The 26,318-nt window shown below is 42.0% G+C and overlaps 1 protein-coding gene across 1 annotated transcript in view; it reads right to left on the reverse strand.

Annotated features, from left to right (window-relative positions):
- LOC140243862 (transmembrane protein 198-like) overlaps nucleotides 1-26,318 on the reverse strand; it is a 175,553-nt gene that overhangs the window by 94,387 nt on the left and 54,848 nt on the right. The window contains exon 2 of the mRNA XM_072323535.1: nucleotides 13,843-14,181. Within this exon, the coding sequence (XP_072179636.1) occupies nucleotides 13,843-14,056 (214 nt within the window). The 5' untranslated portion in view covers nucleotides 14,057-14,181. The remainder of the gene's footprint in view (nucleotides 1-13,842; nucleotides 14,182-26,318) is intronic.

The raw sequence follows: 26,318 nt of genomic DNA on the forward strand, positions 1-26,318 counted from the left end.
AGCTATTTGAAACGTCTATCAGTCGTAAAGAAACCTTGACATGACGGAAAAAAAGATATTCACTATCGTTGACCGATAAACTTTTTTCCTTAATTCCCTTGATTCATCCCTATGTCAATGAATAATATAAAATAATAATAAAACCGAAGGACTATGATCTCCCCTCCCGAAAAATAACAATAACAATAACAATAATAATAAAAATAATGGTAATGCTATTTATTATAATAAAAACAATGAACAGTATCAATGAGATAAACGGGTGGTTCTAGATCCATCAAACCATGTTTTGGTTATGAAAACAGAAATGAGGGAGCAAATGAAGACGAAAATATTCTTTGTGTATTTCTTCTCTCATTACGTGGTTGAAGAAATATCAAAGGAAAAATACGAAGCCCTGAGACCCGTGGATTCCCACGGTGCCTAATACTTATAAAACCTAATGACTATGATCCCCCTCCCCAAATAACAATAATAATTATAATAACAATATAACAATAGGGGCCTAATGAGAATAATAACATGATGATAATAATGATGATGTATGGTCTGAAGCAGATAAACAGATGGTTCTATGATCTATCAAACCAAGTTTTGGTAATTAAAAACAACAAGAGACCCGCGGGTCTAGCGCTCACCTGAGTATCGCAAGTTCACCTTTCACGCAGTCACTAATCTAAATTATTCACAGCTCTACCAAAATTTGACCAGGCATTCTCAAGTAGAAGATGAAACTGTACAATAAGGACCCAAATTTTTTAAGATCCCTTAATTTGGGGGGATTGGGGCCCCCTGGGGCCCTCTGGGAGGGGCATGGTGCCCATTTTTACATATTGAGATCCTGACCCCCTAGAGATGCTACCTGTCAAGTTTGACGAGAATACATCATCAGGTTTTCAGGAAGAAGATGAAAATGTACAATTCAGGTCCCCATTTGGACCTTCCCAACCACCCCCCCCCCCTGCCCCCAAGAGGGGCACCCCTTGATCTCCTATGAACAAACTTGAAAATACAGTCACTAATGTACTCACTCATAGTATTATCTTACCTCTATAACTTCTGATTCTAGAGAAGATTTTTAAAGATTCCTTCATTTTGGGGGGTTTGGGGCCCCCTGGGGGCCCCCTGGGTGGGGTATGGTGCCCATTTTAAGAAATTGCGATCCTAACCCCCTAGAGATGCTACCTGCCAAGTTTGGTGAAAATGGGTCATGGGGTTCTCAAGAAGAAGATAAAAATGTACAATTTAGGCCCCATTAGGACCCCTCCTCACCCCCCTCCCCTGGGTCCCAAGGGGAGCATCCCTGATTCTGCCATGAACAAACTTGAAACTACAGTCATCAATGTACAAACTCATAGTATTAACTTAGCTCTATCACTTCTGGTTCTGGAGAAGAAGATTTTTACAGATTCCTTAATTTTGGGGGGTTTGGGCCCCCCTGGGGGCCCCCTGGGTGGGGCATGGTGCCCATTTTAACAAATTGAGTTTCTAACCCCCTAGGGATGCCACCTGGCAAGTTTGGTGAAAATGGGTCATGGGGTTCTCAAGAAGAAGATGAAAATGTTCAATTTAGGCCCCATTAGAATCCCTCCCCACCCCCTCCCCTGGGTCCCAAGGGGGGCACCCCTGATCCTGCCATGAACAAACTTGAAACTACAGTCATCAATGTACTAACTCATAGTATTAACTTAGCTCTATCACTTCTGGTTCTAGAGAAGAAGGTTTTTACAGATTCCTTAATTTTTGGGGGGTTTGGGCCCCCCTGGGGGCCCCCTGGGTGGGGCATGGTGCCCATTTTAACAAATCGTCAGTTGAGAATGATAAGGGCGTTAAGTTGCCGCTAAACCCATAGTGTTCAAGACCACTTAACGCCCTTCTCATTCTCAACAGACGAAATTGAGTTCCTAACCCCCTAGGGATGCTACCTGCCAAGTTTGATGAAAATCGGTCTTGGGGTTTTCAAGAAGAAGATGAAAATGTAAAAAGTTTACGCACGATGCACGACGGACGCCGGATAAAGGGCGATCGCAACAGCTCACTTGAGCCTTTGGCTCAGGTGAGCTAAAAAGGAGGGAGCAATTGAAGACGATCAAAAATATTATATTTTTTTCTCATAACGTGAGAAAAGATATACGAATGAAAAAAAAAATGCTAGGCCTTGAGACCAGCTGTGGATTCCCTCGGGGGCCTGCATGGATGCAAGAGCAGGGGGTATAATTAATATCAAAGTCATAGTGTCAATAGTATCTCCCCATTCCGACGGGAAGAATCTGTGGGCAGAACTTCAGGAGAATCTCATAAGCGTTTTTGGTAATTTTTCCCTGAATGTTTGTTTTGGGGTTTTGTTTTGTTTTTTGTTTGTTTTGTTTTGTTTTGTTTTTTCGTTCTGCGGGGGTGGAAATGTGTGTGTGTGTGTGTGGTGGTCATGGGTAGAAGAGATCAAGCACAAGTAACGAAAGAATGAGAAAAAATTTCTTTTTATTTCATCAATAACAAGAGACCCGCAGGTCTAGCGCTCACCTGAGTATCGCAAGTTCACCTTTCACGCAGTCACTAATCGAAATTATTCACAGCTGTACCACAATTTGACCAGGCATTCTCAAGTAGAAGATGAAAATGTACAATAAGGGCCCAAATTTTTTAAGATTCCTTAATATGGGGGGATTGGGGCCCCCTGGGGCCCTCTGGGTGGGGCATGGTGCCCATTTTGATAAATTTAGATCCTGACCCCCTAGGGATGCTACCTGCCAAGTTTGACGAAAATCCATCATGAGGTTTTCAGGAAGAAGATGAAAATGTACAATTCAGGCCCCCATTTGGACCTTCCCAACCACCCCCACCCCTGCCCCCAAGAGGGGCACCCCTGGATCTCCTATGAACAAACTCAAAACTACAGTCATTAATGTACTCACTCATAGTATTATCTTAGCTCTATAACTTCTGATTCTAGAGAAGATTTTTAAAGATTCCTTCATTTTGGGGGTTTGGGCCCCCTGGGGACCCCCCTGGGTGGGGCATGGTGCCCATTTTAACAAATTGAGATCCAAACCCTTAGGGATGCTACCTGCCAAGTTTGGTGAAAATGGGTCATGGGGTTCTAAAGAAGAAGACAAAAATGTACAATTTAGGCCCCATTAGGACCCCTCCTCACCCCCCTCCCCTGGGTCCCAAGGGGGGCACCCCTGATTCTGCCATGAACAAACTTGAAACTACAGTCATCAATGTACTAACTTATAGTATTAACTTAGCTCCATCACTTCTGGTTCTAGAGAAGAACATTTTAAAAGATTCCTTAATTTGGGGGGGGGGGGGGGTTGCCCCCCTGGGGGCCCCCTGGGTGGGGCATTGTGCCCATTTTAACAAATTGAGTTCCTAACCCCCTAGGGATGCTACCTGCCAAGTTTGGTGAAAATGGGTCATGGGGTTCTCAAGAAGAAGATGAAAATGTACAATTTAGGCCCCATTAGAACCCCTCCCCACCCCCTCCCCTGGGTCCCAAGGGGGGCACCCCTGATCCTGCCATGAACAAACTTGAAACTACTGTCATCAATGTACTAACTCATAGTATTAACTTAGCTCTATCACTTCTGGTTCTAGAGAAGAAGATTTTTACAGATTCCTTAATTTTGGGGGGTTTGGGCCCCCCTGGGGGCCCCCTAGGTGGGGCATGGTGCCCATTTTAACAAATTGAGTTCCTAACCCCCTAGGGATGCTACCTGCCAAGTTTGATGAAAATCGGTCCTGGGGTTTTCAAGAAGAAGATGAAAATGTAAAAAGTTTACGCACGACGCACGACGGACGCCGGACGACGGACGCCGGACGAAGGGCGATCGCAATAGCTCACTTGAGCCTTTGGCTCAGGTGAGCTAAAAATGTGCAAAATCGTATGTATGAGAAAAAAAAATAAAACCCCTCAGACCCCTGGATTTCCACGGGTGCTGCTAGTATATATATATATATAAGGGTGCTGTTCGTTATTCCGAAGGTTCGTTAATCCGAAAATGAAAAAGGGTTCGTTAATCCGAACATTTGTGGCGTCATTCTGAAGGTTTGTTATTCCGAATGTTTGTTAATCTGAAAATGAAATAGGGTTCGTAACGAACCTTCGGAATAACGAGCTTTGTATCATTTTCGGATTAACGAACCTTCGGAATAACAAACCTTATTTCATTTTCGGATTAATGAACCTTCGGAAGAAAAAACCTCATAACATTTTTGGATTAAACAACCTTCGGAATAACGAATCTTTGGAATAACTAACCTTCGGAATTGTAACAAGAGACCTGCGGGTCTAGCGCTCACCTGAGTATCGCAAGTTCACCTTTCACGCAGTCACTGACTAATCTAAACTATTCACAGCTCTACTAAAATTTGACCAGGCATTCTCAAGTAGAAGATGAAAATGTACAATAAGGGCCCAAATTTTTTAAGATTCCTTAATTTGGGGGGAGTGGGACCCCCTGGGGCCCACTGGGTGGGGCATGGTGCCCATTTTGATAAATTGAGATCCTGACCCCCTAGGGATGCTACCTGCCAAGTTTGACGAAAATCCATCATGAGATTTTCAGGAAGAAGATGAAAATGTACAATTCAGGCCCCCATTTGGATCTTCCCACCCCCCCCCCCCCCCCCCAAGAGGGGCACCCCTGGATCTGCTATGAACAAACTTGAAACTACAGTCATTAATGTACTCATAGTATTATCTTAGCTCGATAACTTCTGATTCTAGAGAAGATTTTTAAAGATTCCTTCATTTTGGGGGGTTTGGGGCCCCCTGGGGGCCCCCTGGGTGGGGCATGGTGCCCATTTTAACAAATTGAGATCCTAACCCCCTAGGGATGCTACCTGCCAAGTTTGGTGAAAATGGGTCATGGGGTTCTCAAGAAGAAGATGAAAATGTACAATTTAGGCCCCATTAGGACCCCTCCCCATCCCCTCCCCTGGGACCCAAGGGGGGCACCCCTGATTCTGCCATGAACAAACTTGAAACTACAGTCATCAATGTACTAACTCATAGTATTAACTTAGCTCTATCACTTCTGGTTCTAGAGAAGAAGATTTTTACAGATTCCTTAATTTTGGGGGGTTTGGGCCCCCCTGGGGGCCCCCTGGGTGGGGCATGGTGCCCATTTTAACAAATTGAGTTCCTGACCCCCTAGGGATGCTACCTGCCAAGTTTGATGAAAATCGGTCTTGGGGTTTCAAGAAGAAGATAAAAATGTAAAAAGTTTACGCACGACGGACGCCGGACGAAGGGCGATCGCAATAGCTCACGTGAGCCTTTGGCTCAGGTGAGCTAACAATATATGTTGAAAAAAATGGTGTTATGTTGGGGCGCATGTAAACACATGATATAAACACAAGAACACACGATGCACAAACTGGAATACAATCGTAATCTCAATTTGTGGAATTGATGAATTATGTATCTACTCCTGACAACACTGTGACGAAAGAAAAAAAATCTGCTTCTTTGAATACATGTGTGCGGAGATGGGTTAAGATGACAGGTGAGTGGTCGAGTAGCGACTTGATAATGTTTTCATCAGCGTAAACTCCATTACAAACAGTTAAGAAAATGGTGTTATAATGAAAAGATATCAAGGAAAGAATATTAAATGAAAACATGCACCTACACAGAATCACGCACATACGCGTTTAAAGCTGACACACATGGTAGGCGTGGGTGCTGTTCGTTATTCCGAAGGTTTGTTAATCCGAAACACACAAATTCCCTATACCTAGAGGTTCATTAATCCGAAAATGAAAAGGGGTTCGTTAATCCGAACATTTGTGGCGGTATTCCAAAGGTTCGTTATTCCGAAGGTTCGTTAATCCGAAAATGAATTAGGGTTTCCTGTATATTCCCAAGGCTCGTTTATCCGAAAATGAAATCGGGTTCGTTATTCCGAAAATGAAATAGGGTTCGTTATTCCGAAGGTTCGTTGATCGGAAAATGAAATAGGGTCCCTAACTAACCTTCGGAATAACGAGTTTTGTTTCATTTTCGGATTAACGAACCTTCGGAATAACGAACCTTATTTCATTTTCGGATTAATGAACCTTCGGAAAAACAAGCCTTATAACATTTTCGGATTATTGAACCTTCGGAATAACGAATCTTCGGAATAACGAACCTTCAGAATAACGAACTGTAATCGGTAGGCGTAAATTCACACACGAATACACGATACATGATACACAAAGCGACGAACTGGAATATAATCGTAATCTGAATTTGTGGAATTGATTTTATCATTATCACTTTAATTTTCTCCTTCTCTTCCTCTCCCTTCTTACGAAACTGTGATGAAGAAGAAAAAAATAATTTTCTGCTTCTTGTATAGGTTACTCCATATTATTACACTTGTGTGCGAAGGTAAGGTGAGGGGTACCGAGTGGTCAAGTGTCAGGGTCATCCAAGGAGACATTGGACATTGGAGTAGTGCATACAGATGAGGCTTATAAATATGTCTTACAGTATTTTTGAAAAAGCGGACCTTCCAGACTTTTATTTTATTTTATTTTTTAATTTTTTTAATTTATTTATTATTTATTTATTTATTTATTTATTTATTTATTTATTATTATTATTTTTTTTTGGGGGGGGGGGAGGGTGGCGTATACACACCCAACTTCACCTACCCCAACCCCGCTACAGGCCTGCTGATCCTGATCATCCTCTTTGAAACAATGGACTGCGTGTTCCCCTTGTCAGATAGATCAGCCCTTCTCATCATCATTTACAATGATGACCCCCCGTCTTCGCCGCAGGTTATTCAATTTTAATTCGATTAAAGGAGTGGTATAATATTGGTTGATTTTTTTTCTAGCCTTTAGCAAGATACTCACAAACAACTTTTATGAAATGTTGAAGAACATACAATTCTAAGAGGAATTGAAAATTCATTTGAAGAAAATCTGTTTTGAAATGGCTGATATAAAAACAATGTAAAACAAACGATCGTCAAAGTGGGTCCCATCTTTTATTGAACTGCTTTGTATATCTCAGCCATTTAAAAACCAATTTTCATCAATAAACTTTGAATTCCTCATAGAATTATGTGCTCTCTCATATTTCATAAGAGATGTCTCATCTAAAAGAAAAAAACAAAAACTAGTCCCATCTCAAACAAGAGACCCGCGGGTCTAGCGCTCACCTGAGTATCGCAAGTTCACCTTTCACGCAGTCACTAATCTAAATTATTCACAGCTCTACCAAAATTTGACCAGGCATTCTCAAGTAGAAGATGAAAATGTACAATAAGGGCCCAATTTTTTTAAGATTCCTTAATTTGGGGGGAGTGGGGCCCCCTGGGGCCCTCTAGGTGGGGCATGGTGCCCATTTTGATAAATTGAGATCCTGACCACCTAGGGATGCTACCTGCCAAGTTTGACGAAAATCCATCATGAGGTTTTCAGGAAGAAGATGAAAATATACATTTCAGGCCCCCATTTGGACCTTGAACTTGAAACTACAGTCATTAATGTACTCACTCATAGTATTATCTTAGCTCTATAACTTCTGATTCTAGAGAAGATTTTTAAAGATTCCTTCATTTTGGGGGTGTGGGCCCCCCCTGGGGGCCCCCTGGGTGGGGCATGGTGCCCATTTTAATAACAAGGAAAAGTAGAAATTATGCGGTGCGTAATATATGTCCCCGCCGGAAGTAGCATTTTGTAACAAAATGTGCAATATAGGTAAAAAATCAAGGTCAAAGGTCAAAGAAGTCAAAGGTCAAAATTCTGTGTAGAAGTTTTGAAGCCCTCACCTAGTGCCATCACATAAAGCAAATGGAAATGAAATTGGGTTAGAAATGGCGAAGGAGTAGCATTTTGTAGGAAAATGCACAATATAGGTCAAAAATCAAGGTCAAAGGTCAAAGAAGTCAAAATTCTGTGTAGAAGTTTTGAAGCCCTCACCTAGTGCCATCACATAAAGCAAACGGAATCGAAATCGGGTTAGAAATTGCGAAGGAGTAGCATTTTGTAGCAAAATGTACAATATAGGTCAAAGGTCAAGGTCAAAGGTCACAACTGAAATTCTGTGTAGAAGTTTTAAAGCTCCCATGTAGTGCTATCATATAAAGCAAACAGAATCAAAATTGGCTCATAAATGACAGAGAAGTAGCAAATTGAACATTTTGATCACACACGGACGCACACACGGACGGACGCACGGACGGACGGACACACAGACACACACACGTACGGAGCCCGTTTCATAGTCCCCTGCTCGAACTCGTTCGGCGGGGACAACAAATTAAGATCCTAACCCCTTAGGGATGCTACCTGCCAAGTTTGGTGAAAATGGGTCATGGGGTTCTCAAGAAGAAGATAAAAATGTACAATTTAGGCCCCATTAGGACCCCTCCTCACCCCCCTCCCCTGGGTCCCAAGGGGGGCACCCCTGACTCTGCCACGAACAAACTTGAAACTACAGTCATTAATGTACTAACTCATAGTATTAACTTAGCTCTATCACTTCTGGTTCTGGAGAAGAAGATTTTTACAGATTCCTTAATTTTGGGGGGTTTGGGCCCCCATGGGGGTCCCCTGGGTGGGGGCATGGTGCCCATTTTAACAAATTAAGTTCCTAACTCCCTAGGGATGCTACCTGCCAAGTTTGATGAAAATTGGTCTTGGGGTTTTCAAGAAGAAGATGAAAATGTAAAAAGTTTACGCACGACGCACGCCGGATGAAGGGCGATCGCAATAGCTCACTTGAGCCTTTGGCTCAGGTGAGCTAACAAAACTGTACCATCCCTTTAACGAACCTTTCCCTGTGGAATAAGCAACTGTCGGAAAACTCCACAAAAAGTCCAGATAGGATTCCGTGAAATATGTGGTGGCCATATTTTACTCTTTCTTTACAGACTGATCTGCAATTCCAAACGGTAAAAACAAATGTCAGTCCCGTCTGGTCAAAATGGGATGATGTTCGTTATTCCGAAGGTTCGTACTTCAAAACTAATTTTCATCAAATACAACTTTGAATTCCTCATATAATTATGTGCTCGTAAGCAGAAATTAGTAGGGACATACTCAGCAGCTCCAAAATCCGTATTTTGCCCTCAGAATAAAGATTCCGATGTTCAGCGTTCATTGATTGCTTATGTTATACCAAGGACGCAATATCTGATCTCCAAAAGCTTCGGGGGGGGGGGGGGGGGTGCGGAAACTCCAACTGCCTTTCAGGGGAGGGGGATACTTTGATCTTTTCAAGTGAGCTTTTGTGAGAGCGAATGCAAAACTTTAATGGGTATTTTTTATTATTGTTTACTATAAAACATAGACATGCGTTGTTTTCAAGCTTTTTCATTTTATTGAACTTTAAACAACACCATTTCCAAAGTATATTATTCCAGTTTCTTTTCCCCTAACCAAAATCTGAAAGTCTGCCACATGATCGCTAAACGCCACGCTTTGCGTGGATGTGCCGATGTACGAAATATGTGGTTTCACTCAAGTTCAAAGGAATGCACCATGTGCTTCTGGCTTGTTTGAGGTTACAGCAAGTTCGATGGATTGAATGCTCCTCATGACTTGGTTACGGTAAACAGTTAACGTTCAATTGATACGAAGAAATCATGAAGTCTTTTACGAGCAAAGAAATAAAAATGAGAATGAAGAAAAAAAAAACCCAAACGAAAGTTGCTAGCCAAATCATCTACGTAAAATTTAGTGGAAATTCACAGTATATTTTTTTTTTTCACAGGTGAAGTTCCTTCAAACTTTGAATAGAGATACAGTGTATGCAGTTTTGATGGGCGTGAAATTGTCATGATTTTGCTGTCTAACCGGGTACATGTAGCTCTCAATAAGCATGCGGTTGCATAACATTCTTGTAGTGAATTTGTCTCGGTATACGAGACCCTTCATACTAGTAATATTTCTGTGATTCCATTTTTGATTGAGTGATTAATCAATCCCTTTTATAGTTCAGTGAGCATTAAAAATACTTGTATTCAAGTACATTATAATCGACTGTTCGATGTTGCCTACTATGGGCCAAAAGAAAGGCTATACACAATCATGATGTGTTACTTAGAATCATGATCTTTGCCAATTACAAGCTGATTGTTGTTCAATCGATATTTCCAGGCTATTTATACACTGTTTATTACCAGAAGTGCACGCATTCTTTCGCCTGCCACCTGGGGTCTGGCAACTGTTCTTGTGGAAATGCTCACAAGTGTGTGTGTGTGTGTGTGTGTGGGGGGGGGGGGGGCGGTGTCAAGTTTACTCTATCCGAAGAGACTGCATACACAATCAGCTCTTCGCTTTTATTTTACTGTTGTCAATGTTTCTTTCCCCCCTTATTCTTTGCTGTTAATGAACATCTAACACTAGCATTAGTAATTTAATCGAAAATAAAAAAGGTTAAACATTCAAATGGTTGGTTAGTCAGCAATTCCATCCAAATTGTAAGTTAGTGTATCATAAAGAGCAATACATGTACTAGCATTTGACAATTACAACCAGTGAAAGAAATGATACCAAATTTGATCCTGAAATTTGATCCTAATGGTGATGTAGAAGAGAGGGAAACATGGCAGATGGAAGGATTTTTTTAATCATTGAATTTAAAGAAAATTACAGATCACCAGTATATTTCATTTCGTCAAAACTATATCGTGTTTTTGTGTGTATGTCAGTGCGTGTAAGTGGGCATGTGTTAACTTGCGTGTTTTCATTCAACTCTCATCGCATAATATCCCATAATTATACTTATAATTACAGCAATTCTGCGCATCCTGAGAAAAAACTGACAGATGTAGCATTTCCTTGCTCAGTCTTGTACTACGCTTCCCCTCCACCACCCCCACCCCATGAAAACTATCCTAACATGCATGTAGTGTGTTTGAAAACACCGCTATGCTTCTCAAAAAAAAAAGAAGAAGAAGAAAACAACTTTACATTTCACGTCAAACGTGTTGATTGCACGCCGGTCTCCCACCACTCAAAGAACATACTACTAGTACATGACACCGTGGGAGCTGAACATGAAAGTTGCGTTCTCTTCCCACCTCCCTGGTTCTTCCCAGGCACGTACAAGGACCCCAGCGTCGCGCACATGTTTAATGACAGCACGTGGTTCTTGCGCACCTCGCATAGGACACATCCAGTACGTGTACGTACTAGTAGACATCTTCTGCTTCTTCTGCAATAAACTGTTCACAGATTCTTGCAGACTGACTTGATTATAATTGTTCTCAGACATTCAACTAGTGTACGTTTCTCTTCATAATGTTATTATGTTGTTAGCCTGCAGGGAAAACAACAGCTCTTTTGATATGGAATTGTTGGGAATATATCACAGGTTACTACTGATTTGAGAAGAATTTGCTTTCCTGTCTTCCAAGTGGTATGTACAGGCAATCTCCCCTAAAAACCTAACCAATTTAACGTAAAATCCAGTGGATTTCTTGAGATTGAAACGGTATTTTAGCAGCAGCCGATACTCCTGTCGATTGATAGGGAGATCAGGAACAAAATTACACATCGTTTAATACAAGGGCGTCATTATCACGTCCTTACACACAGAATGAGTTGCCCGTCGAGGCGTGGTAATTGGGTTTTATTATGTAGGCCTAGGTGTACCACTATACCAGATTAAGAACTATAAATTTCCTTAACACAGTATCCCGACAGTGAAAAGAACTGCCGTGTTGGTAAAATAATGTCAATGTGACGATCAAGCTATAATATTAATGTACAAAATATATTATTTTAATCTACAAACTACAAGAAAGAAACAATATCAGTATTTTAATATTACACTTGTTCATCGGGGGTGAAATTCATCTAAAAGGCGAGTCTAATCAAGCCTTCAAGGTATGTGACTGTCCCACATGCCCTATGTAAATAATCAAATCATGACAGATGTGAAAATATCGCTTCACGATGTCTTGTTTTTGTGTTTATTTTTTGCCAGGTTTTTTTTTTTTTTAAAGCAAAACCACGGAGCTTTGATATTTGAAGCTTACTTTTCCCATTGGCATTTACATGTCAAACGTTGCATTCTTGCAATTCACTTGCCTGACAAAGAATACTGAGTCACGTGTAGATAATTTTTTTTTTTTTATTGATTTCGTTCAGAACGGCTTTTAGTCACATCAACACAAGACTCAAGAGTTGTCATGCCAAATTATATAGCTCATTTCATTGTCGTAATCAAGATTTAGGTACAACTAGAATTCTGGTGATCATAATCACTTCATCCTTCTTGGACATTACACTCATTTTTTGAGTGATCCCGATAAAATAATGACTCAACTTGAAGGTTGCTCGACGATATTTTTCCACCTACTTTGTGATCAAACTGGCATTAGTACGGCCACAATTTCAAGCCCTGTAATTCTAGTCTTACGCTATAAAAACCGCCATACGCAGCGTAGTACACCTAGCTAGCTTTTGGCTCTCGTTGATCGTTGCATGGTTGCGTTGAGTTCTTACCTCTGTTGTTTGGGATCACACGGCGCAACACAACCAAACCGGGCTCCCACACACACGCACAGAGCATGAGACGTGACCAAAATGCTCGAGCATGCGTTGCATGCTTTTTTTAATTTTGAAAGCAGCAGCGGTAGAACGTGGGGGGACGCCAGTTGTCCTACAGCGGTAGGACGATTTCTCTTGTACAGAAAAAAAATCGGAACGCTCCACCAGCGCGCACATCATGTCAAATGTGCCTATATGCCCGAAAAATCCTCCTCCAGCGTTCCATGCGTCCTCCTGCGGTAGAACGCTAGTGATAATAAATATCCCTTCCCTTACAGAAGGCAGATATGGTCACTTGTATTGGTGTGACATAACATAGAGTAAACATTGACAACTTTCTCATTACAAATGTTAATGTTTAAGGATCAATGCCGTATGTCCAAAAGGATGTGCACATCCTTGATACATTGTGAGCAGAGTCCTGGATGCTGCGATCCCTCTTACATGAGCCAAATAAAACTCACTGCCTGGGAAAATTTCATTGAAAATGTTAACTTTGTGATATTCAATTAATGGACTAGATCTATCATTTTCAACATCTACATGTATAGAAATCAATATCAGCAGGTCATCGTTTAGAAGAAAATAATGAACATGCTTACTAAGTCCAAACTGCATTGCTGGAAATAAAAATGCACTGGAGTCAGTCCCTCTTCCAGTTTTCTTCATAACTGTAGGCAGTTTGCTTGCAAAGGCACATGACAGTTGCTGTGCCCCTCTTGATTTCTGATCTAACCAATCACTCCACCAATTTCTTTCCTCCTGTAAGTTATTTTGATATTACCCACACAGTGATACTTCGTGCATGCACATTATTTCAGTACAGTGCTAACCCGCTAATCAGGAACCCTTAAAGGAAACCCAAACCCAAAGAGAAATGTGGATTGAGTGAAAGCAGAAACATTAGTAGAACATATCAGTGAAAGTTTGAGGAAAATCAGACAATCGATGCAAGATGTTAAGAATTTTTAAAGTTTTGGTGAACAGCTGGATGAGGAGACTACTACAGGTTATGACGTATGTGTGGACAACAATATAAAGAAAACATAAAAGAATTCCACAAAAATTCATTTTTCATGAAAATTACACATTCCATGAACTTGATACTGACAAAGAGGTAAGGGTAGCAATTATTCCCCCTGCTTTCTGAAAGCGGTGAGTCATGTTCTCTTTCATTATGCTAGAAAAGTGAATTTTATATATTTATTGCAATAATAACACTGTAATGTAGACTTTCATTGATATTTGCACCTTACCTGTATTTGAAAATGTTCGACCACGCATCTTTCACATATAATGCTGAAGACATTAAAACATTGCACAAAAAGAACCACTTACCAAAGAAATTAAAAATAATTCCAAAGATGAAGCTGATGCCACACACAATTGCTGTAGGTACATTGTAATGGTAGTTCATCACTCCACATTCAGGAGGCGGGAGGGTGGGGTAGGAGGAGGAGGGAAAGATGGGACCGATGGTGTCATTGGAGATATCCATTGGAGCCTGGTACGAATAATCTGAAGATGACGAAGATATGACAGAGGGGTCCATGGAAGAATACCCTTTGTCTGGTGAGCCCCCAACTGATTATGACAAACTGTGTTATGCCTTCCAGGTGTCACGGGTCATCTGTGTTGTTGGACAGCACTTGCCGAGATGGAACTTCATGCTGTATGCTACAAATGTATATGAGCAAAGAAGAAAGAAGGGAAAATGTTACATCCTCATCCATCTGTTCAATACAGAGCATTGCACTCAATGTACTACAAGATTTCTTTTTCTTCAGAACATGCAAAAAGGATGATGTTCCCAATTAATGATAGTCAAATATACAATTTCGGGCTGTTTATTTTTTCATCATTAAATTTAAGAAGAACAAGGAAAAGTAGAAATTACGCGGTGCGTAACATATGTCCCCGCCGGAAGTAGCATTTTGTAACAAAATGTGCAATATAGGTAAAAAATCAAGGTCAAAGGTCAAAGAAGTCAAAGGTCAAAATTCTGTGTAGAAATTTTGAAGCCCTCACCTAGTGCCATCACATAAAGCAAATGGAATCGAAATTGGGTTTGAAATGGCGAAGGAGTAGCATTTTGTAGCCAATGTACAATATAGGTCAAAAATCAAGGTCAAAGGTCAAAGAAGACAAAGGTCAAAATTCTGTGTAGAAGTTTTGAAGCCCTCACCTAGTGCTATCACATAAAGCAAACGGAATCGAAATCGGGTTAGAAATGGCGAAGGAGTAGCATTCTGTAGCAAAATGCACAATATAGGTCAAAAATCAAGGTCAAAGGTCAAAGAAGTCAAAGGTCAAAATTCTGTGTAGAAGTTTTGAAGCCCTCAACTAGTGCCATCATATAAAGCAAACGGAATTGAAATCGGGTTAAAAATGGCGAAGGAGTAGCATTTCGTAGCAAAATGTACAATATAGGTCAAAAATCAAGGTCAAAGAAGTCAAAGGTCAAAATTCTGTGTAGAAGTTTTGAAGCCCTCACCTAGTGCCATCACATAAAGCAAACGGAATCGAAATCGGGTTAGAAATGGCGAAGGAGTAGCATTTTGTAGCAAAATGTACAATATAGGTCAAAAAATCAAGGTCAAAGGTCAAAGAAGTCAAAGGTCAAAATTCTGTGTAGAAGTTTTGAAGCCCTCACCTAGTGCCATCACATAAAGCAAACGGAATCGAAATCGGGTTAGAAATGGCGAAGGAGTAGCATTTTGTAGCAAAATGTACAATATAGGTCAAAGGTCAAGGTCAAAGGTCACGACTGAAATTCTGTGTAGAAGTTTCAAAGCTCCCATGTAGTGCTATCATATAGAGCAAACAGAATCAAAATTGGCTCATAAATGACAGAGAAGTAGCAAATTGAAGATTTTGATCACACACGGACGCACGGACGGACAGACACACGGACGGACGGACGGACGGACGGACGGACACACGGACACACACACGTACGGAGCCCGTTTCATAGTCCCCTGCTCGAACTCGTTCGGCGGGGACAAAAATAGCTGGACTTTTAACATGTTCATGCCAATGATTTTACAAACTAACATAACAGAAATTTGCCCATCTTCCTTAGAACCATTGTGAATATAGTAGAAGCTTCTACAGTACCACTACGTATGAGATATGACTTCAATCAATTCCCTTTTTCTCATTTGCTGCTCTCCTTTATTTTCTACTTGATTTATCAACAAAGCACACATTGTGCTACCCGCTTTCTTCTTTTTGAAAAAAAAAAAAACCCACCAAACACCAGTAGTAAGTTAATGTTTTCACAAATGTAGATACACGTGAAGCTATACTGTAGAGACTTATTTTGAACTGAATCTATTTTCCCTGCATGTGCCAAGTGAGCTCATACAGGTTTATTTCTTCCTATGTCATCCACCATGTCACACCTCTTCCACAATATGGTACACTCCACTCTCCTTCTATGCCCAAGGCACATCTCCATGTTCTACCAGTACATGAGCCATTGTTAGAATTTCCCTCCATTTCTCCTGATTGGTTTTCCCTGTAATGAATATTTATGTGTGCAACCATCCTTGTTACGAATTTACATACTGGAGTCATGAATAGTAATTCTCCTTTGTTGAGATCCTGTGTTGAGTCTCTTGAATATTCAGATCCTTTGTTAACTTATTTGTATACAATGAATAGTCACTGAATGGCAAGCGCCTGAACAAGAACTGGTTATACAATAAAATTGCTGGGACAGTTCACCAGCAGATCTCGTACAAGCAAGACCTGTATCAGCTGCCTCCTAACTTCCACTAAGTTGTACTGCCTCTAAGAATATGAGAGCGAACTCGGAGCCCTACAACTGGTGGCAGCGGTGCTCCCATTTTGTGCACGCAGACATTTTTGGAGTGGATCACTGAGATTTTGCAGCATTCTACACTCAATTTGTGAATTCACCCTGCTTCATACACTCAAGTGGATTTTGGAAAGCACATGTTTTCACCCTCCATCTTGAATGTAGTCCTGTACTTATACTATTGTGCAGTTAGCTTACATCCGCCATCTTGGATTGCCCATGTGCTCTGTGCATGCATCCTCCATCTTGAATTACATAAGGTGAATTCTGTTACCACTTTGGATTTGGAATCTGCCAATTTTGATTTGAAGTCAACTGCTTTTGGAGAGTACTTCCTCCATCCTACAAACTTGGGCAATTTTGTTGAAACTGCTGCTACTCAATAAGGAAGCTTAATACCATACCTGCCATCAGTTTAGCGTGTCAAAGCTGTTATTCTTCGGACAAATAGTGAATCTTCCCATGCTAACTAGTAGCCAGTTCATTAGCCACATGTACACCTACTAGCAACGCAATTTTTAAAATCGCGATATTTTGGTTCCACCGTTTACACTCGGCGCAAAAGCATGTGAAGTTTGAGCTTCACGAAACATCGCGATTTTTTGGTCAGTAGTGCGCATGTGTAAATTACCTCTCTTCAACACCGTAGACCAGTGGAAGCGCAGGCTATTCATATTCACTGCAGTACAGTCTATTTTGCTCACAGCTAGCAGGGAGGTGAGAGGAAACCTCCCTACAGCTAGCTAGCTAGTTGGAACGTTGAGCCAGGGCTTTTTATCAGTCCAATGCACACATAAATTTGTGTTTCTCGAGAGTGTAAACTTACGGCAAACTATATAGCTAATTGCTATATTAGATCACATTTGTAGCACGTGTGTAAAACTTCAGCTTAGTATGGGAAAGTTGATGAAAGTAGCATTCAGGAGGATCATGAAATTTCGCCAATATGACGAAAGTGAGAAGTAGGCTCGTTTTTTAGGACTGGTATTTCTTTCATCAGGCGACAGCAAGAACTCACCATTGTTTTACCGACACTTGTTACATATTCCTGTATTCCACAGACTCAACGTATACCGAGAGCAGTATGGGTACTCCAAAATCAACACATTTCTGGGGGAACATTATTTTGTTAAGTCGTTATAGGGTGATGATACGTGGTTGGAGAACTTCAGGTTTGTTACGAGTTTTCAAATACAATATAGTTTCATCAGGGAGGTGAGAGACCACGAGCCGAGGATCGGCCGTTTACCTGTACAGCATGTACCCTGTACTCTGGTCAGTGGCCGACGTAACTCTCTACATGTTCCAAAGAGGGATTGGGAGCGCGCGTAAACTCCTGGTGCAATCCAAGACCGAAAGTCACGGGATGAAAAATTGCGATATTTCTGCAGCCTGGGTTTACACTCGCTAAACTTCGCCTCAAACATCGTGATGTTTCAAAAAATCGCACTCCGGCTGGCGATTTTTCTGGCGAAGTTTTGAGGGCGTTTAGGTGTAGTTGCTTAGCAACTTGTACCCAAATGTCGCGATTTTAGAAAAATCATGATTTTTCCACGCAAGTGTAAATGGGCCTATTGAGACAGACCAATACGAGTTCTTTTCGGATGGATTTACCAGAAGTTTTTTCACGTGATGATGGAAAAGATTTCTATCAATGGATCAGACGTTTTGAGTTGGCTGCAGAATTTATACAGGGTGCATCAGACAGGATACACTTGCTTCTACCAGCATGTTTAGCAGGACCAGCTTTTATTCTGTGGGAAGGACTGTCCGAATCAGAAAAGAAAGACTTCAAAGTGATGAAAGAGAAATTATCAAAGGCTTTTGGAAGGGAGCAGGACCTCCAGACCTTCCAATCATGCATCACAGCTTGTAAGCGTCACCCTGAGGAACCACTTGAGGTGTATGCCACAGCGATAATCACGATGGTTGAAGAAGCCTTCCCAAAGTATGACAAGGAAGCCAAAGAAGGGGAATCCTTCAGACGTTTCACAGCAGGACTTGATCCAGCTTTACAGAAAAAGATTCATGAGTTAGGGGGTACAACAACGACAGATGCCCTCAACATTGCATTTCGTGTTGAAAGAGCAAACCAACAAGCCCCAACTGCTTCTATCTCAGCGGTTGAAAAGGACATTCTCTATCTGCAAATGATGAAATGCCTTGATGAACTGGAAAAGAAAATGGACCGACTCAGTCTCAAGCTACAGTGAGATGGGCAACATAGACCGTCCAGATCACCAAGTCCAAATAAACACCATGGATACTCTCACTACTGTGACCAGAGACCACCAATGCGACAGAATAGCAGCAGGTACAGGTCACCAAGTCCAGAACACAGATATGCACCAGATTACAGGCATCGTCATCCACCGAGATCACGGGCAGAGTACTCTCATAGTGGACAGGAATGTTCTCAATCTCCCAGTCCACGAGCTGAGTACCACCGACGTTCACCGAGTCCTTGCTCAGACAGTCGACATCGCTCCACCATAGGACTCCACCATACGCCAACCCCACCTGGACACCTGGTCATTCATCACGAGAGGATTGGCGCCAACAAGCATATGGTCGTCAAGTCCACTTCGCTGATGAGACGGGAAACTTCCATTAGCTGGTGATGAGGGCCAATCATCAGCCCAGACTACCCAACCCATATCAATATGCAACACAACCAACCTGACCCAAAGCCACCCTACATCCCGGTTATCCTAGACAATACCTACGTCGTAGCCTTTTTAGACTCCGGAGCACACACATCGATCATCAGCTATGACTTTTGGGAGTCTGTTCCAAAATCCCAAAGGAGCCCCCTCATTAAGTCGATGACAGCTGCAACATCATTGACCGAAGAATCAATTGACATTGTTGGGACAGTTTGTGCAACGATACATCTAGGAAACATGACACGTGAGCACAATGGCATGGTCGCCAGAAACATCACACACCCAGTTATTCTTGGATGGGATTTCTTCTGCAAGAATGATGCCTCCCTCTCTACCTCTACATTCCACATGTCGGGACAGACAATACCACTTGTGAACAAGCACCAACACCAAGTACCCTCGAAATGCAATGTCTCACTGGTGGGAAAAGCAGCCATCCCTCCCTTGTGTGAAACTCACGTTCATGGCCGACTATCTTCTATGCAAGCCGACCATATCCCAACAGAGTATGATGGAATGTTTGAGCCGGATCCACAACAGCGCTTTGATGTTGCCTCAGCCAGATGTCTTGTAAGACCACAAGATGGCCTCATTCTGATCTGACTCATCAACCCTTCACAAGAGCCAGTTGATATACCGGCTAACACCACACTTGGACAGTTCTACTCCATAACAGGCGATCTACAAAAGGAGTATGAAATTCTGGATGGTACACATACAGAAGGCAGAGCAGCTACTTTCAGCCTACTCTGACATATTTAGTTCATCCTCGGAGGACATCGGTCAGACACATTTAGCTCACCACCATATCAACACAACAACTGAAGTCCCTATTCGTCAGCGAGCATACCGCACCTCCCCAGCCATGCGAACGAAAATCCAGTCTCAAGTAGATGACCTACTCAGAAGGGGAATCATCGAGGAGAGCTATAGCCCATGGGCGAGCCCCATTGTAATGGTCAAGAAGAAGGATTACCTATCGTTTATGCATTGACTATCGTGCCCTCAATGCTGTGACAGTTCATGATTCACATCCGATACCAAGACAGGATGATTCCATTGACGCACTATCATCTTCATCCTACTTCTCAGTTATGGACCTGTCAAGTGGTTATTGGCAGATACCTCTACATCCAGATGACAAAGACAAAACGGCATTTACAACAGGGACTGGACTGTACAGTGAAACCCCGTTAAAACGAGGTCCATGGGACCGGCGATATTACCTCGTTATAACCGGTACCTCGTTATAACCGTACGCATCAAAAACAAAGAAAAAAGAAAAGATTATTTCATGAATCATTTCGGCTGTAATTTTATACAATGTATGATCGTTGCGTCCGAAGGGACTAAAAATGCATTCTTTATTTTCTTTCGAAAATCTCTTCGCGTTCTGCACATCCTTGAACTGTTAAATGCGTTTGTTTCTTTTTCCAAACACCGATTAAGTAGGTTAACTTGCGTTATTCAACTATTTTTACGCTACTGTAACCCGGCGAGATCGCAATGATTTTATTCATTATTTCGGCTCTAATCATACACATTCACATTTAAATTGTCATTTGTTAAATGATAGGCCTAATGAACAAATCCAGATCTATTCAAATTAATAAATGCGTTTGTTTCTTTTTCTGAACACCGATTAGGTAGGTTAACATGTGTTATTCAACTATTTTTACGCTACTGTCACCCGACGAGATCGCGATGATTTCTTTAATTATTTCCACTTTAGTCATACACACTCATATTTAACTTATCATTTGTTAAATGATGATGAACAAATCCAGATCTATTCAAATTATTAAATGCGTTTGTTTCTTTTTCTGAACACCGATTAAGTAATAATAATAATAATAATAATAATACAGGGTACTTATAATGCGCCAGTTCCACATAGTTAACGTGCTCAAGGCGCAGTAGAAGAAGTAAGTTATGAAATACAAAAATCCTTACACAAACATGCACATGAAAATGAATGACACAATAATGATAATGAAAAAATATACATCATAATACAATTCTACTGGAAAATGGTCATGAACAAATGAGTCTTGAGGGCAACTTTAAAGGAGTCAACATTCGAAATGTGACGGATAGCTTGAGGCAACTGATTCCACAGGTAAGGTCCAGCATGTGCAAACAACCGATCCCCCCATGATTTCTTCGTTTTTGGAACAACAAGCAATCTACAATCGGATGACCTTAAACATCTGGAAGGATTATAAAATGTCAGTAAATTAACATTGTACTCTGGGGCAGATCCATGTATGCAATGAAAAACAAATAGTAATAGTTTGAATACAATGCGAGATTCAACAGGTAACCAATGCAATGAGGACAAAACAGGGGTAATGTGAGTATTTCTCCTGGTAAGGGTAACAACGCGGGCTGCTGAATTTTGCAATTTTTGTAACCGTGAAAGTTGAGATTGTGGTAGCTGAAATCGTGAGTGCATTACCAAAGTCAAGTAGGTTAACATGCGTTATTCAATTATTTTTACACTACTTTCAGCTGGAGGGATCGTGATGATTTCATTAATTATTTCGGTTCTAATCATCCACACTCATATTTGCTAAGCAGCAAAAGAACTGGAAGTCGGAACTAAAAATGGAAAGGATATAATGATGAGCTGCACACGCATTCTAATTGTCCATTTTTGGCCACAAGTGTCGCTACATGAAAGTTTTTGAATGCATTATCTTTTTTTCTTTTTTTTTCTCGTTGCGGTGTGGTCTGCCCTAATATCACGCATGCGTATCTCGTGAAAAAGAAAATCAAATGATTATGTTTAATGATTTATTAGTAACATCGGAAGGCATTCCTGTGTCTTATCGCGTGATTTAGAAGAAAACATGGAAGAAACGGTTCTCTGCAAAACGGAAAAAAGACGTGGATAGCGTGAATTCGGTTTTCAGTGTTTAACAAGATGCACCGAAATTGTCCTCGTTATAACCGGAATCTCGTTATAACTGAACTCGTTATAACCGATTTGTTCTGCCATAGGTTTACACGCAAAGGAAAACGGGACCGACGCGATCACCTCGTTATAAGCGGTTCCTCGTTATAACCAAACTCGTTATAACGGGGTTTCACTGTATCAATTTAACGTCATGCTGTTTGGTCTAGTCAATGCTCCCATGACTTTTCAGCGGGTAAAGGAAGCAGTACTACATGGCCTCCACTGGTCTACATGTCTGATCTACCTGGACGACTGCATTGTGCTTGGAAAGACATTTGATGACCACCTACACAATCTCAGAGATGTTCTCGAACGTTTCCGAGGGGCTGGCCTCAAACTGAAACCATCAAAATGTCAATTCTTTTGCAAGCAAGTCACATACCTCGGTCACACCATCAACACAAACGGTGAACTTCCAGATCCCAGCAATACCAAGAAGGTTGCATCTTGGCCTCGTCCACTCAACCCGACTCAAGTTCGCTTGTTCATTGGATTAGCATCCTTCTATCGCCGCTTCATTCGAAACTTCTCAAAGATTGCAGCTCCACTGACCAATCTGACTCACAAAGGGGCGAAATTCATCTGGACAGATGAATGTGAAGTCTCCTTTGAGACACTGAAGCAAGCTCTCACCACACCACCCTTACTGGCATACCCGGACTTCACACAGACATTCACCCTGTCTACCGATGCCTCCCTTACTGCTATAGGTGCTGTACTCTCCCAAGTACAAAGGGGAAAAAACGAGTAATTGCCTACTTCAGTCAGATGCTCTCCACTACCCAACAGAAATGGTCCACGTACGACAGAGAGCTTTGGGCTATTGTTGCGTCCGGGTGTCATTTTCAGCACTACTTACGAGGACAGGAGTTCACAATGTTTACGGCCCATCAGCCTCTTCTGGGATACAAGAAGGTATCAATCCAAGATGACGTGTCTGGACGACGAGCCCGTTGGATCATAGAACTCAGTGCCTACCAGTTTCAAATCAAACATCGCAAAGGACATCAAAACAACCATGCTGACGCTCTGTCTCGTGTGCCACCAAGCCCTCCGCAAACTACAGATCAGACATGTGCCACGACAGACGAGCTTACTCTCTGTGAAGCTAACAACCAAGGAGAATGCAGCCTCGTCCAAACTCGCTCTACTACAAACCAAGCCAGGTCGAATCCAGTTGTAGACCAACCACAAGTACAAGGACCACCTGAAAATTCCAGTCTTTGTGCACAAGATCTGCGACAGCACCAACAACAAGATGATGACATCAAACGAGTTATGACCTACTTGACAGAAGGCTACCTCCCAACCACCACAGAAATTCGTCGAGATTCTCCTCACATGAGACGGTATCTTTGGAACTATGATCGTCTGGTCATCACTAACGACATCCTGTATCGTAAGACACAAGATAACCTCGGCAATATTAGGCTACAAGCTGTAGTACCTCGAACATTGGTCCCTACAGTTCTCAAACAACTACATGGAGATCCAACTGCTGGACACTTCGGTACACACAGAACACTCCAAAGGGCAAAGGCAACCTGTTTTTGGCCATTCATGCATCGAGATATATTGAACTACTGTCAGACATGCGACGCTTGCGAATCAATTCGTCTACCAAACCCCAAGTACCAAGCTCCACTACAAAGCATCTCATCTGACCATCCTCTCGAAATCATGTTCGCCGACATTGCAGAGCTACCAATCTCACGGAAAGGCTTTCACTACATCCTAGTCGTCATCGATCACTTCGGTAAATTCACGAACACATATCCAATGAAGGCCCAAACTGCTCCTACAGTAGCCAAACATATCTTCGAGTATTACATCAAAGAGCACGGATTACCTAAAACCCTCCACACAGATCAAGGCAGACAATTCCAGTCTAGACTAGTGCAAGATTCGTGCAACAAACTCGACATCAGGAAATCGAGGTCATCCCCATACCACCCTCAAGGAGCAGGCATAGTCGAAAGGGCCAACCGAGTCATAAAAGAGCAGCTAGCCAAATATCTCGCAAAGGAGGTGAGTGGGACTCCCACGTCTCTCAAGTTCAGTTGGCATATAACACTAGTGTTCATTCAAGCACAGGACTAACGCCTTACTTCATCCTCCATGGAAGGGAAGCCCGACTACCCGTCAACATCACCTGTCCAGTACCACCGCTGTCACACTCCTCACCACAAGAATATGTCACCAATCTGGGTAGCCGCCTGAAGAAAGCCTTTGTACATGTCAGACGACAAACAGAGCATGCACAAAGTCGACAGAAGGAAAACGACCGAAAGATGCGACTCGCCACATACAACCCAGGTGACGTAGTATGGCTACATGATCCAACCAACAGCCGAAACAAACTCGAACCAAACTGGACGGGTCCATATGAAGTCATATCCTCCTCAGACGACAGACACACCTACCAGATCTCTGACATCCACGATGGGGAGAGGAAGAAAGTTGTGCACCACAACAGACTAAAGATATTCCGGTCAAGAAAAGACCTGCAGAGAGAGAAGTCTTCTACTCAACCTCATTCATCTACCAAGCAACCACCCAAAGTTCCTCCTCCATCTAAGCCACCTGCACCTCACTATTTGGAGGTGACATTTCCAAAACCAGAGCCTGCGTCACTGCGTCCTACATCGAGCCAAACCACCCCACATCGCAGACCAAAACAGTCTGACCAGTCTCTACCCGGGCAAAACATCCTTCTTCAGGGGCAAGGCGAATTTGACCAAACGCCAAGGTCAAACCAGCCAGGCTCAACCAAGCCCAGTGTGCGATATGCTGCAGACCAATCACACCTGCAGGTGAGTGAATTTGATCACGTGCCACGGTCAAATTTACCTCACTAACGGCAGAGCCAGAATTATCTCCACCAGCACCAGCCAGACCAATCCTTTGGGAAAGGCGAGTTTGACCTACCATCAGGGTCAAACCAGGCCGAGCAACTCCAGAGGCTGAGCCAACCTACTGCAGAGGCCGAACCAACCAACCTATCCCTGCGGCAGAGGTCAAACCAGGCTGACCTACTTGTACCTCTGAGACGGTGCCAACCTATCCAGGCCCCAGCCCAGGCAGACTCCAGTGAATCCAGTACACAACCAAATGCTATGCCTCTACCTAGACCACCACCAAAGAGTGCGAGAGAAGGACCAACCTCTGCTCCAGAAGCCCAACCGGTACACCAACCCAGCCTATATGTCAACCCATCAACCCAACCTGTAGGTCAACAACCAGCAGAGTACCAAACGCGTTATGGACGCTGTGTTCGCAAACCTACAAGATTCGACGAGTTCAAATTGTGAGCGAATTTAGTCAATTTGTGGGAAATCTCTACCTGTTTCAACCCATTGCAAAGAGCTAAAATTGAGCACCATTGGAAGCGATTGTGAAAAATTGTGTTGAGAAACTGTGATTTACCCTATGCGGGAAGGAAAACAAAAGTTTGAGATTAGTGTGTGATAAAGTGATACACCACAAGACACAGATTGAATAGTGATATTGGCGTGTACACTGTCAGTGAGAGGAATGGACCCAAAATATATATAAAACGACGTTGACTGTATGGACAATGGACCATAATACACAGAGGAACATCGCTATATTGACGAGTGACATGAACACGGAAACATTGCTGGAACATTTAAATTAAAATGAACAGTCGAATCATGAGTCTTGCTAATGCTAATGTCTTCAGTGAAATGGACGCTTTGATAGCGCGGTTGATCGAAAAGGATGCTAAACGGTGCATTTGAAATGGACACTAAACAGTGCATCTGAAATTGACGCTAAACGGTGCATTTGAAATGGACGCTAAACAACGCATTTGAAAGGGATGCTTAAATAGTGTATATGAAACATCATATATTTGTGTTTTGTATTTGAGTGTATTTCTTGTACATGTCAGAATGAAAAAAAAAACCCCAATTTGAGACAATTCTCACAGCAAAGAGTTAATTTGCAATAGAATTTGTGTGTATACATTGTATGCGAAAAGTTGCGTATTCAGTACCATGTTGAGTTTTGACCCTAACATGTATCTCATCACCCAAAATCAGTGTATAGAATCTGGCCTCTCAATGGGAGACAGAAGTTTCAAAACCCATGTTCATTGTAATGTATAATGTTTCAAAAGTTGGATTTGCTTAAAGATAATAAAAAGTTTTGGTACCTCAAAAGTTTCCCTGAATTTCCTTGTCTTAGTTTGTGTTTCAGGTTAAAGTACCTTTCATATAACTAACACTGTGAGACTTACTCGCCACAAAGTGCTCTCTTGTCTCAGTAATCATGCAATTAACTGCGACCAGCAGCCCCATACGCATACATTGTAGTGTAATCGGGCTTCGCATTGTAGCATTCA

Source organism: Diadema setosum, chromosome 20 (assembly GCF_964275005.1).
Source record: "Diadema setosum chromosome 20, eeDiaSeto1, whole genome shotgun sequence".
Lineage (NCBI taxonomy): Eukaryota > Metazoa > Echinodermata > Echinoidea > Diadematoida > Diadematidae > Diadema > Diadema setosum.